We start from the raw sequence: 14,523 nt of genomic DNA, 5'->3' as shown, positions 1-14,523 counted from the left end.
GTTTCTTTGTTAATACAAAGATTGGGATTGTTCTATATAACTGTATTATTCACAGATGGGTTAAACTGAAATAATATTAATAGTTTTCTCCCAAAACAATCAAGCACATGAAATCATCTGATATTTACTAGTATTGATTAATTCATGGAGATGAGCAAAGCTATCTTTATCACTTATTATTGATGAATAAATCATTTTTCTTAATTTTTACACATCAGTATCACAGGTTTATCTTTGATTCAGATGTATTTTGTAGATTATATCAGTATTCCTCAAATTTAAGGTGACAGAAACTGTTAATTAAAAATGACTGGATCAATATCTAGTGAAATGTTTGTTTCCATTCTGTAACAGAAATGACACTAAAAAACTAATACAATGACTAAAAAACAGTCATTGTATTGCACACTTTTAACACTGTTGTTGGAACACTGGCACTGAATGACACAAATATCACAACCAGTATTCACCAGTAGATTACCCCTGGTTACTGTTCACCAGCTGATAAATGTTGTATTTTGTACCATCAGCTTGTGTGAACTTGTGCAGCAGGAGTGGCTGTCCTCAGTTTTCTATTCTTTTTCTACAACAATGAGCTGAAAGCTACAAAGAATGCAGACTAAAGTTGCTGATTGTGGGATTGGACTAGCAACCTTTCTATATTAGAGTCCTTTAGAGGCCCTGCCTACCTACAGTGAACCCTCACAGGTGGCATCACTTATTTCGCCTGATCAAACCTCTTCCCAGCACTGTGTGGGTGTGTACAGACTGTATGTGGTTAGCATCTTCCTCATTCTCCTGTTGGCTTTGTTCCACCTGTTAGCGTGGGAATTAAACCTTTATCATTCCTATCATGTTATTCCCGGCATTGCTCCACCCACCTGCAATTTGAGTGGAGATCTAATCAGCCGCAGTGATTGAAAACACCCGTGATGATGTTTTCATGTTTAGTGTTTTATGTAGTTAATGACGTCTTCCTGTAATAACAAATGTTATGCAGCCATTCAGGTGTTGCTGAGTGAATTTAATCATAGTCCTGCAACACTGTTGTGTAGTTATAACAACTGTTCTCTCATGACTTTGCTGGAGCTTCTATGTGAGAAGTATACTAGAATATATGTGTAGTTTATGTGTAGCATTACTTTATAATACAAAATGTGTGTGGTATTCTGCTTGCCAAAAGTAAAAGATTAAAAGTACAATTTGAACAGAAGTAAGCATTAAGTATAACCTACACAAACCTAAATGACTTAATTTTAGCACTTTAATAAAATATGAACAAGTGTCTGAATATAATTCTCGGAGTTAAGGCCACCCTTTAAAAATAAAATCATATTTCTTGAAGGCTGTAGTTTTTCTCTATTTCATCTTGATTTACTTAAACATGCAGCGATGAAATGGTTGTTTGACTTTTTTATATCATAAACAAACAATATCAACAGTTATTGTGTGTTTAACTTTTAACAACTACAAACTGTGATTCTGAACATCTGAAAACTACACACCACAACACTTGTAAACAATTAAAGGCTGTAATCATTTTCCTAAGATATACATATATATATTCACTTACTTTTATAGATTTGTTGAATTTATTCACCAGGTGAAATCCTTATGGCGTCGCGCTTCATCAAAGCTCATGAATGAAAGCACTGGCTCAGCTCACTTATAAGACAACCTTCTAATCAGAATTAGAGGGCAGGGCTCTGTACTGATATGACAACAATCACACAGGCATGGCTGACTGACTAATCAATGTCTTACCATTCTTAAGGATAAAATATGATCAAATGTCTGAGGTCAACTGTGACAGTGTTGTACTAGAAGCACGACAACTGATCAGCTGACTGGTTTTAGTTTTGGCTGCTACAGTTTTTTAATGCCTGTACAAATTCAACCTTACACACTAGATTCTTTACATTCTCTATTTTTTAATATTTTTTTTTCTATTTTTTCAAACCTTAATTTTAAATTATTCTTGAGTTTAAAACATGTTGTATTTATGCTACCTTTTCACCAAGCCCTGGAAACACAATTTATTTCTTCATAGGTAGCATTTACTGAAAAAGTATAAATGTAACTGTGGTGAGATGACAATAAAGGTCCTTGAATCCTTCAGAAACTCAGTTCAAAGTGACAGGTGGCAGGCATGCCCTCTTTCTATAGACATAGATCTTTTTTGCTATCTGCATCTTTACTTTCTCTTGTCTATCTTTCTCCCTCTTTGTGTACCTTGATAGTAGTAAATAGTTTATTTCAGTTACCAGTTTTATCAAAGCATTCATCTTTTGTTATGTTACAGACAAGCACAAACACAAGTATTCTCTTTCTATCTCTCTCCTCACTATGTGCTGTATGCAACCAAACATGCACAAGGATACACTTGTTGATTTAATGCATTCCCTCATTACTTTAACCTTAACCACAACAACAGATGCCTAACCCTAAACTGAACTTTAACCTTGTCCTGTATTTGTTTGAAGTAACATTTTAAATGGATATTGCTTTTAGATTTGTATGTTTTAATGTTTATTCACTATACCCCTGTATGATTTGTAACATCTGATACTCTAATTATTTTGTAAATGTGCTTGCCCAGGGACTGCTGATGGACTTTAGCTCTCTAGCTGTAAATAAGTAAAATTGTGAACTTAACTCTAAAACTCATTCTTAACCCTCAAACAGCACTTTGAAGGTGTTTCAGAAAGTGAGTACCAGCCAAATGTCCTCATACCCTCAGTCTAAAACTCAAATTGGTCTTCACAAGTATTACACACACACACTTAAACACATCTACATGGTGTACATGCACACAAATAATCTGTTTTGGACTGATCTTGAATAGACAATAGAAACCACAATCACAAGACAAAAGGTTTGGTGTAACTAAGCTACAACAACAACAACAACAACAACAACAACAACAACAGGAAGCACACTCAGTGTTGTAGGTAAAGAAGGAAACCAGTAAAACTTGTCCACAGCAGGATGCAGTCAGAAATAAAGATGATGAACCATGATGATGTGATATGACACTTGCATACCACAGTAAATAAGTCCTAACAGTGGCAGCACAGATGTTAAGAAGTGACAACAGGACACTTAAAATAAAAATACAAATGCACAGAGAGTCTGCCACATTCATGAATAACACTAAATAACTATTCATGACCTGCCGTACTTATAATAAGAAATGTGTAATATTGAAATCATAAAATTTGAAAATTATTTTACAGTTTTGTCTAGCAAATTCAGTACAACACATTGGAGGACATTGATGATTCACACATGTTTTTACTACTTTATTATGTACACCTACATAGCTAAACCTGATGCAGTCCAATCCAACAGCTCTTTAATCAATTCTGCATTTAGAAAACCTTTAATGTTCAGTTTTTGTTGACAGTGTCTGAAGGTGTTGATTCAACTCTGTTGTCATTTCTGAGGCTTTTGAATATAAACAGTGTGTATTGCACATTTAAAGAAAGATCTTAATGATTGCCTGTTCCCATATGAGGCACAGAGTAAAGAGACTCATACACATGCTCACATGTCTTAAGTGTTGATATCAGTACCGGTGAGTGACCAAATGATTGATTACTGAGGTTTTCTAGGACTCTGCAGAGTCTCAGTTTGTGTACATGAGTGAAGTCTTCAGGATGTAGAACCAGCATGATCACATGAGGTCCAGGACTAGAGTCTCTGTTTTCTACATCCCTGTTGGCTTGTGTTGGGAGATGTTAGAAAGCATCAGATCTGGAGTGGTTGATTAGAAGTATTTTTATTTTCTTCTCGAGTTCACTGTATTTCTGAGGGCACTGAGATACTGTGAAGTGCAAACTGCATTCAAGTCATTTAGGGCTGCAACCAATAATTATTTTCATTATCGATTAATCCGTTGATTATTTTCTCGATTAATTGATTAGTTGTTGAGTCTATAAAGTATCGGAAAATGGCTAAAAAAGTCAATCACTGTTTCCCAAAGCCCAATGTGCAACCTCCAATGTCTTCTTTTGTCCCAACCAACAGTCCACAACCAAAATATATTGTGTTTACTATCATAAAAGACTAAAATAAACCAGAAAATATTCACATTTAAGAAGATAGAAGAAGAGAATTTGGGCATTTAAAAAAAAAAGACTTAAAATGATTAGCAAAATAATCAGTTACCAAAACGTAACAGTTGAAACACTTTATTTATCATTACACATTTTTTAATAAACGTTTTTACAGTAAACAACACAGTATGTCTGCAGATTGTGCAGAGGAGAAACATTCTAAATAAAACAAAGAATTAATCTTCTGTCATTATAAAGACAACTGAAAAAGATTTACTGTGTACAAACCTGGATGCTGTTATTATGTAAATGAGAAAATATAAATTTCTTGTAAAACAAAATTAAATATGTGATTAATTTGATGATCTTTATATGTGTTCATTATTTAGTTTATGTCATCAGGTTTCACTAGTTTACATTTAATAATTGCTGTAATATCTCTTAGAAAGTTAAATAGGTAAATGTCAGATGAAAGGTTCAATTTGACTGCAGCTGATTAGATTATTATTGTGTATTAACCTGCTGTCTGTGACACAGATGTACTGACATTACCAGCTGAAGAACATGAAGTTCAAATTAATGGACTGATAGAAATTTCTGTGCCCTGGCTTCTAGGAGAACTTTTAACATTTGCACTTGAAATGATCAGACTTTGTTTTATGTAGTTATTTATGTCAGGCATTGGTCACATAAAGTATTGTTATCTGAATGACACCAGTTAAATAGAAAACACTCATTAAATTTCACTTGAGCCTTCAAAACTAGAGTCTCTGAGTTTTGCAGCTGTTAGAAATAAGGACACATCTCATAAAATGTTACACGCCTTTTCTTCGGTGGCTTTTTTCACATGTTCCTGTATCCAGTGTTGTATTTCCTCCTCGTGTATTTTCTTTAGCTGATTGATTTCTCTCTCCAGGTTTTCTTTGTCATGGAAACAAAGTGCTGATTTCAGCTCATTAATGTCTTGTTCTTGTCTATTCTTTAATTTATCAAAGTCTACCTGATACGCTTTGTTTCTGCTCAGCTGTCTTATCATGAAGGCATCTTGTTGTTGTTGCTTCTCCTTCATGGCCTTCATTTCTTTTCCATACCTTTCTATCTCAGCTGATGCATCCTTGGTATATCTGTGTTTGAATTCATTGCATTCTTCAGCTTGCCTTCTGGCCTCCTCTTCGTTCTTCCTCCTCATTTCCTCCAGTTTCTTCATAAGATTTTCTTGTACTTCTTTCCATTCTCTTGCTTCTAGTTCTCTTCTCATTCGTTCTTCTTCTTTTCTTCTGTTTTCATGTTTTTCTATTTCCTGCTCGTATTCTTCTCTGAGCTTTCTAAGTCGTGTTTGCTCTTCCTCTCGTCTTTGTTCTTCTTCTCGATAACGTTTCTCCCACCATTCCCTTCTTTCCTGCTCCCAGGCCTCTCGTTCTTTTCTCATCTCCTCTCTACTCCGTATTAAAAACATTCTGCCTGTTACTTCATTTGTTTTGGATCCATATTTTAGTTTTTTCTCCAGAGTTTCAACTTTTTGTTCCCACTCGTGTCGTTTGAATTCCTCGTGCCTTTTCATGTTCCTTTCCTCTTCTTCCCTCTTTGCTCTTTCCCTCTTCCTCTTCTCCTGCTCCTTCCTGATGTGTTCCTCCTTGTCTTTGACTAGTTTGGCTCCCATTGCTATTTCTTGTTCAAATTTGGGTATTAGCTCTGCCAATTTATTTTTCTTCACTTGCATTTCTTCTTCATGTTTTCTTTCGAGGTCCCTCTTCTGTCTCTGCATCTCTTCTTCTTTGTCTTTCATTATCCTTTTCATTTCCTTTTGTATGGCTGCCTCAGCTTCTTGGAACATCTCTGAGGTATAGTAGCCACCACCATTTTTCCTCACCATTGACTCCACCTTGGTCAGCAGCTGCTTAACTTGAGGACGATTCTTTTGATCATTGTTATTGAAGACCTGGTATCTTCCTCCACATTCAGTTGTCAGTTTTTTGACAAAGTCTTCACTGTCTTCTTCTATGTAACTCTCAATTGTTTGGTTTTTAAGATCATCTCCTCTGGTGAATATGATGATGATGAAGTCTTGTGACTTCTTGCCAAAAAACTTCTTGATCAGCTCCACGGTCTCTTTTTCGTCTTTTGTAAAGCGACCGATCTGCAGCACCAGTAAGAAGACATGAGGCCCTGGAGCCAACATGCTGACACATTTCACAAGCTCCTGTTGAACTTCATCATTGGACAGAGTTGTGTCAAACAAGCCGGGGGTGTCGACCACAGCAACAGGCTGGCCATGAATCTCTCTTTCCTCTTTTTTGCAAAGCTTGGTCACTGACATCATGCTGGCTTTAGAATGAAAGCATTCTTCCCCCAAAATGGTGTTTGCAGTGGCGCTCTTCCCGCTGCCAGTCTTCCCAATCAGCGCCATCCTGAGACGCTCCCTTCTCTGCACCATCCTGAGACCAGGCCGCCTCAGACGCTCTCTGCTCTGATAGTCATAACCTGATTTTTCTATGAAAGATGCATGTATTGTTGACCGATTCAACCGAGGCTTGGCAGTCATTTCCTTTGTGAAGCCTCTGGATCCCACAACTCTCATCTTTTCCACAGTATCCAACACCTCAGAGACTTGCTGCTTGTTGTTGATGTTGAAAACAACATAGCGTTCACCACAGCTCCGACAGAGCTCCTGGATGTCTCTGTTTTCCTGCAGAAACCTCATATTTGCTGGAAAGTTAGGATTTGACTTCACAGTGAACAGAATCATGGTGAAGTCATTGGCTCGAGAGCTGAATATGTTCTGGATGGTCTTTAACTCTCTCTTGTCTTCATCGGTGAGGGGGTCCAAAGGAAGTACCAGGACGAAGGCATGGACACCCTCAGGATCACAGAGGGAAATGGACCTGAGTGATTCCTTATTTGCTGCCTCCTGAGGTTTTCCATCCAAGCCAGGCAGCTCCACCAGGGTAACCCGACGTCCACACACCTCTCCCTGATGTTTAACACACTCTGAGTCAGCAGGTGGACTAAACTTTCTTTGTCCCAGAATGGCGTTAGCTGCCGACTTCTTCCATGCTCCAGATCTCCCACACAAAACCAGGTTTAGAGGGGATTTTGCACATTCAGGTGCTACCATGAGATCAGTCTCTTCTGTAAAGATGAGATATCGTCCCCTGTTTTCACTCACTATGTTCTCCATCTTCTTCATCAATTCTAAATGATCATATTCATGAAGTTCTGTTTCACCAAAATTGATGCTGTGCTGCCTTTGACTGCACTCTTGGATGACTTGGTTCACTGAGAAATTAAATCCCCTGTCATTTTGTGTAGTGATGACCATTGAGTATTTAAAAGCATCTTGGCCAAACAAACTTAGGATGAACTTCAGTGTTTTTATGTCCTGTTTGGTGAAATCAGAAGGCCTCACAGAAAGCAGCAGAACATTTGGTCCTGGGGGACAAAGAGCAACACACTTCTTCATCTCATGTCTCACTTTATCCACAGGCATACTGAAGACATCTGCTGTTTTCACTATTGTGAATGGTTTTCTCTTCCACTCTCCGATGATATGTTCACATTGCTTGGACATTTTTGGATAAGGGACATCTTGTTTTCCTGTGAGGAGGTTACATAGTGTTGTCTTTTCGTTGGGACTTTTTCCAAAGATCACAATCCTGAGTTCAGATGCTGGGAAACAAAAAGAACAAAAGCATTAAAGATGACCATAATTCCATGAAGATATTGTCATTGCCCTCCAGTAATAGCGATCATTCATTCATGATTCTTTAAAAAGGGGTTTACAGAAAAGATTCTTCCCATCATGCAAAAGGTGCTTTTCAGTCCGTCTAAGATTTTGCAGTTTTTTTGTGAGTATTGCAGCCAAAAATGTTTGATTTTGGAACAGCTTTTCTCAAAAATTGCATTACAATTTGCAATGTTTTATGTGCTCTTATTGCTTTAGAATTGTGGGAATTGGGAAAAATTGCAAGCAAAGGAAAATAATGCAATTTTTAAAAAAAAACTACTACCAATGAAGAGTCATCATGTAATAACTTTCATTGATAAAAGGCATACTGCATATCACATAAACAACTATATTTTAGTGCTAATGTTTCAGTGTTTTTTCTGAACATTAGGACCATGGGCTCAAAGTTATATAAAAAAGAACATACTGTACTTGTTCCATTTATCAGCCTTTATTAAATAAACTTTCAGCTCAACATTAGCACCAAATAAAATCAGTCAATAATGATGTTAAAATAAATCCATTAACATGAAAATATAGTTTCATTTCCAAAATGCCCATTTTTATGTTTGAGGTAGATTATGTGCATCTCTGCTGTCTGAACATCAACTTGTATTCTTCTGACTAACTGAATCAAAACCTCATTTGGGAGTTGTTTTGGAATTGTTGTGTTTGGTCTATGGCATCATTTTTGTTCATCAACCTGAATGTACCTGAATCCTTAGTGAATCATGATGACACGAAATGCAACAATTGGTCCAAATCACTAGCGGTCTGTTTATTTGGCCATTTCTTCTAAATCTTCTTCTCAACTTTTTGAATTGCTACGTTCAGCCAATAAAAGCTGGCTATATTGCCTTGTTGCTTTGTATGTTAAACAGTGTTAAAAGTGGTATGTGTGTACCAATGCACTTGACAGACGGAAAATAACGGAGGATTCTTCAAAACTCAGGGTTATGTTCAGTGACAGTGTCTTTGTACAACACTGAAACCCACCAGATTGGAATCGATTCACATTAATATCAGATTCCTCCTGAGTTTTTCAAGGCAAACACTGTTTGACTAACATAATAAAACAAAACATACATGACAAAAAGAATTTCAATCTTCCTTCCTTTGGAGCCATGTGGTGTTAGTATAAAGAATGACATTGTGGTAGACAGCAGTATACGCTGCTACACCCTTTTTCCCACCCACACATTCAACACAGCGACACTAAGATAATTTGGCACAAAGACGCACATAGACTGCACAGTTTTGAGTGGGATTGTTTCATTTTTATACAAGCAAAAACTTTTGCCATTATAATTTCAATCATTTGAGAGATGCTATAATCACATTAAAATTCTACATATAGATTTTAACTAAAATGTGAGTGACCACAATTTCCTACTCTCTCAGCCTGTAACTTTGATATTGGTTTTGGCCCGCTGCCTGTGACTTCATTTCTGTTCTGAGTTTCAATGAAGACTTGAATGAATGAATGAAGTCTTACTGGACTTACCGGATGCTGATTGTGCCATCTCATCTGAGAGAAATTCCACTTAAGAAGCTGAAGGTGACACCTGTTTGGTTAAAATAATTTAATATTAGATAAGATGGACTTAATTGTCTCAGTGGAAATTTTACTTTGGACATTTCAGTATCTGCAGTATAAAATCACAGCAAAACAACAGTAAAAAAAAACAACAAATATGTTCATCCATCAATTGCACATGCCCATCAACATTAGAAAAAGTTCTCACATAGAGTACAATATATAATGGTGATCAATGACAAGATGGACAGCTACAGCATACAAGAAAGAAACAAGAGGTAAAGGAAATAAATACAATAATTCAAGCTCGGTACTTTCCAGAAACAATGTCGTGGTTACTCTGGATAATTCACAGACTAATAACAAGACAAACAACCTACAGAGTCATTTGAGTGTTAGAAATATCCAAAATATTGCCTGATAAAACCTTTAACACTGTTACATGTAAGATAGTGAATTATATATTTTTCCCTTAATAATGAGTGTTTGGCATCCAGCCATGTTGCTGAGTGAATTCATAGTTTTACACTGTGCAGGAGTCTGATATATGGGCTGTTCAATGAGTGTTCTAATATAAAACCTTCATACAAATATATTTAATAGCATAGATTGATAATATAAAAAATGTGTACCATTTCAGTAGCCAAAAGTAACCATAAAAGAATACTGGACATATAACCTTAAATACACAAAGATGAATTTAAGTGGCCTCAGTTAAACACATTTTACTACATGAACTATATATTAAATTGCCTTCAAAATACTAAATATACTAAAATATATTTTTTCCACAGGTTTGAATAACTTTCAGTAAACATAACAGTAAACATTTGAAATGAATTATGAATCCACAAAGAAAAAGCTGCAGTTATATCATTTTGGTTGAAGTCCTGTACTGTAGTCTGAGAGTCTGATAACTACAAACTGAAATCACCAGGCCTGAACGTTCGACACTGGTGGATTATCATTAAACTACTGTTTCCTCCTACTTTTCTGTTCCTTATTTGCTGAATTTAGTGTTTAGTCTACTCACCACATGAAGTTAACTCTTCAAATCAAGCTCCGAAGTAGAATCAACTCAAGACTATCAACAATGAAACAACCCGGTGTGGACATACAATGGATTCATTTTCCTTGCTGTCATTGCACAAGTATGACAGCAATGTGAACAGCCCTGCAAGCCTTTGGCCGACTTATTAACTGCTCATGACTTAACATTTTTCAGGTTCAGTTGAAACTTGTTATAGATAGAACAATAGATCTGCTACCTTGCAGAGACCTAGTATGATTGGAGTCAACTGTGATGGGTTTGGGCTGGGGAATGATGGGAAATTTGGAAGCAAAACAAATTAAAAATTAGACCAAAAAAGATGGTGCAAATGATGCTAACGGGTTGAGTGATATTGAGAGCAGTTTTGCTACAAGAAGCACACACAAAACACCTAAACAAAGTGAAAGTTCACTAAATTTAAGAGGTGTTTGTATATTATGATAGCATCAACAGTTGGGACACCTGTAGGGACAAAGATGTTCATTTAAGCTTGGAAACCACCAAAAATTAAATGAAACTGCAAAGTTTGGAATTTGGAGTATCCCTAAGACGGAAGCAGATGTGAGTGTACTTAATTTCTGGTCAAGGCTCAGAAAAACTGGTGGAACTCGTCCATACCAGGATGCAGCCACAGATAAATAGGTAATTACAGGAAAATCTGGCACCCGCGTTACAGCAGATACGTCATATGTTGTGAGTAAAACTTGTAGTGTACACATGTAAATGTTAAGCCTGCAAAGTCATGACAGTAGTTCAATTCCCTGTTGATGCACATAAAGGTTTTCATAGAAATATCCCCTTCCAAAGACAGTCAGGTTACTGCCTCTTCTGTTGAAGTGCAACTTAAGACCTCAAGAAAGACGTCTAGTCTCAGACAGTACAGATAATGACATCAAAGAGCAAGTTTCCTGTTGTTCCAGTTGTTACTCAAAAGCCCTTATTCAGACGCCAGCCTGTCATGAAGCTGCATTGCACTCTGGTTTATTTCCTTCTCTTTTAGGTTACAAATTAGTCTCAGGGCCTCTTCTCCAGTGATTTTGAATTAGACCAATATGTTAAGGCAGAGAAATAGTTCAAAGATCCGTTTTAAAAACTGAAGAATGGACCAAAGACCTTTCTCCATTGTTTTTTTTTTCTTCTGGTGACCTCCTTTGATAAAAGTTTGAACCACCAGTTGTTGCAGGTTTTTGCAGCATTGATATGTTAAAGGACCAGTATGTACAATTTAGTGGCATCTAGTGGTGAGGTTGCAGATTGCAACAAACTGAATACCCCCCCCCCCCCCCTTCCAAGTGTGTAGGAGAACCTATGGTGGCTGTGAAACTCGAAAGGCCCTCTCTAGAGCCATTGTTTGGTTTGTCCGTTCTGAGCTACTGTAGAAACATGGCGGTGCAACACAGCGGGCTCTGTAAGTAAAACATACTTATGAATATTATATTCCATTTCTGCCAAGTCTGTTCTGCTAGATGCCACTAAATTCTACACACTGCACCTTTAAAGAATGATCTAATTGCTTGTAAAGTAATTTTGGTTGCAGACACCACAAACTCCAGAAAATGCCCACTGAGTCGAGCCAGAACACTCCGAACAAAGTGGAATTTGTGGACTGGCTTTGTGATGCTTTGTCAGCATGGGTTTTTAGATAAACATGTTTGTACGCTTGTAGACATATTATTATACCTTGTAATGTATTTGGGTATGTTTGATTTATAACCTTGCATTGTCCGTACGTATGTTATCATTTAAAAGCTGATTGTAAAACTGTTCTTACTTTGTATGAAAACAAAGAAGTGAAAGATCAGAGAGCTGACGATACTGCGTCCCGCTGATCGGCCAGACGGATTTTAAACCTAACCAAGCCGCTGTAAGGCAGCAGGGGTCTCTATTTTTCATACCTGAGAGCCCGTTGGATGTGTTTGATTTATAGCACAGCCCCGCCTGAATGTAGCGGCTTGTACGTATTAAACACATAGATTTGTTTTAAATACATACAAGCTGCTGCATGTTTGTGGGCCCCTCTCTCTCTCTTTTTATCCTGGGAGGTCATCGGGTATGTTTGATTTATAGCCTGGTCCCTCCTGGCTGTGTTTTCACATGGGTCCAACACCACCCCACCCCTCCCCCGGTGTGGAAAGAATTAATAAAACACACACACTCTCTCACACAGATCTTCAGCAGACTCAGTTTAACTTGTCAGGCTCAACTGCTCTCCTCAAATATTTCTGGATCTTTATCAGTATTTTCACTCGCTCTTATTAATTATGAGCTTGTGGCTCATTCTCATGCCAAAAAAAATCACTTTCAGAAGCTTTTTCCAATGTAACAAGTGGAAAGCCCTCGGGCTAAACACAAAAAGAGTTTCTGTAGGAAATTACACAATTCTTACACAGTGGTGGAATGTAACTTAGTACCCAAGTTCTTGTACAGACGCTTTTATCCAAAGCCACTTACAAGCAAGGCAAGACAAACAAGTGTCAGAGGACGGTGACTCAGAAAGAGCCGCGGTACAAGGGGACCTGTTATGCTTTTCCTTATTTTCAGTCTTACTAGTGCAGTGCCTGTTCAAAACAATTTACCAATGTTCCCTAAACACAGACTACAGTTTTGAGATGAACTGAAGTTGACCAGATGAACAGCAGTGCCTGCTCAAAACGTGCCTGAGGCATCCTGCACTATGTTCGTGCGAGTCCTTCCTTCATAGTTAGATATATAATGTTACAATGCCGGACGTTCATATTAAAAGTGTCAAATAATGAGGTAAACGTATGTAGAAATAAGCCTTGTGAGCGAAAAGCCCCAGCTTCAGACTGCTCTGAAGGCTCAGTTCCCAACATTTTTTTCTACTTTCACCTCGGATCGACGTCTGCCTGTGACAGATTTCACTGCTCTGCTCCGCTAACATTATGGTGTTTTTCCATTGTTTTGGGGGTAGTCACTCCAAACCATGACTAGAGTGGAGCTGGCACACTGTGAGTGCTTTTCCTTTACACAACAGGGCAAAGTAAAATAAGTAATTTATCTATTGGAGGTATGCTGGTCATCTGCAGCTCTTCATCAAACATCATCATCACTGTGGCTGTTTCTGCTTGTACTATTTCTCCCTGCATTATATGTAACTAATCCACTCAACAAAGAGCTCCAAATATCTCCATATCTTGTTTTTAGCGCTGCTTACAAAGCTCTGCTAATTCAGTGAGGAACACGTTTCATTTCAAGCTTTTATTTTGAAGTAGTAAAGCAGGAAATATTGGGTTTTCATCAGCAGTAACTTAACACGACTCTGATATGGCTGCACCACGGCAAGCTTCTGGTAAGGTAGCCAATCAGAACAGAGTGGGCTCATTGGAAGGGGGGCCTTAAAGAGACAGGAGCTAAGACCTCCTGTCAGAGACAACTGAACTGAGGGGCTACATAAAGGGCCAGTATGAGATAAATAAGGAGTTTTTTGAACTGTGAATCATACAAAGCTACTCTAGTGGAGTCCAAAAATAGAAATATAGAGCTGGAAATGAGCATAATAGGTCCCCTTTAATTGATATAAAGTAGAGGTCGGACTGGGTCCAAATTCTGCTAATCATGTTGGTTAGGGTCTTGGGTCTGTATGTCACTATGTCCAGTATCCAAGTGGATCAGAATGACCCCGCGTGTATGTGGTATCATGTGGCAAGTTAAAAGAAAGGGAGAACAAGGAGGTGAAACTAGCCAGTACATCAGCTGTCGGGTCCTGTTTTATGCAGATGGTCGACAAAGATGATAAAAAAGTTCTGACAAGCAACTGAGGCTGAGCTGCTTATTTTAGGAAAATCAGTAGGCCTAGTGTAAAAGATTTATGCTGTTAAATGAATTTAACACAGTCTTTTGTCTGTCTGTCACCCAGTTGGCTACAGACTTTTATTGTTGGTACAGGAGGTGGAAAACTAAAATAAAATAAATATAAAACGTAGGACTTTCAATAATTTATATAAATTGTCTTTGAAGTATGTTCTTTCCCACAGCGGCTGCTTGTTAATTGATCAAATTAATTAATAGCACATCATGCTGCTGCCGGGTCGACAGCATTTTGGATCGGGTCTAATTATCCTCGGGTCTAATCAGGTCGGGTCTGACTGTGCTCGGACTTCTGCATAAGGAGTACTTTACTCTTTATACTTAA

The 14,523-nt window shown here is 37.7% G+C and overlaps 2 protein-coding genes across 10 annotated transcripts in view; one reads left to right on the top strand and one right to left on the bottom strand.

Annotated features, from left to right (window-relative positions):
• prdm6 (PR domain containing 6) overlaps window positions 1–14,523 on the top strand; it is a 127,150-nt gene that overhangs the window by 60,809 nt on the left and 51,818 nt on the right. The window lies entirely within an intron of this gene.
• On the bottom strand, window positions 4,405–9,339 carry LOC137169806 (GTPase IMAP family member 8-like). Its single transcript, XM_067573185.1, has one exon. The coding sequence runs from the start codon at window positions 7,624–7,626 to the stop codon at window positions 4,864–4,866; it is 2,763 nt and encodes a 920-aa protein (XP_067429286.1). The 5' UTR covers window positions 7,627–9,339; the 3' UTR covers window positions 4,405–4,863.

The sequence above is a fragment of the Thunnus thynnus genome, chromosome 2, assembly GCF_963924715.1.
Source record: "Thunnus thynnus chromosome 2, fThuThy2.1, whole genome shotgun sequence".
Classification (NCBI taxonomy): domain Eukaryota; kingdom Metazoa; phylum Chordata; class Actinopteri; order Scombriformes; family Scombridae; genus Thunnus; species Thunnus thynnus.
The sequence above is the reverse complement of the archived record's forward strand: the minus strand, read 5'-3'. Positions and strand labels throughout refer to the sequence as shown.

Bases quoted from the DNA above. Each gene is read 5' to 3' on its own strand.
- LOC137169806 (XM_067573185.1), bottom strand. From the start codon at position 7,626: ATGTCCAAGCAATGTGAACATATCATCGGAGAGTGGAAGAGAAAACCA.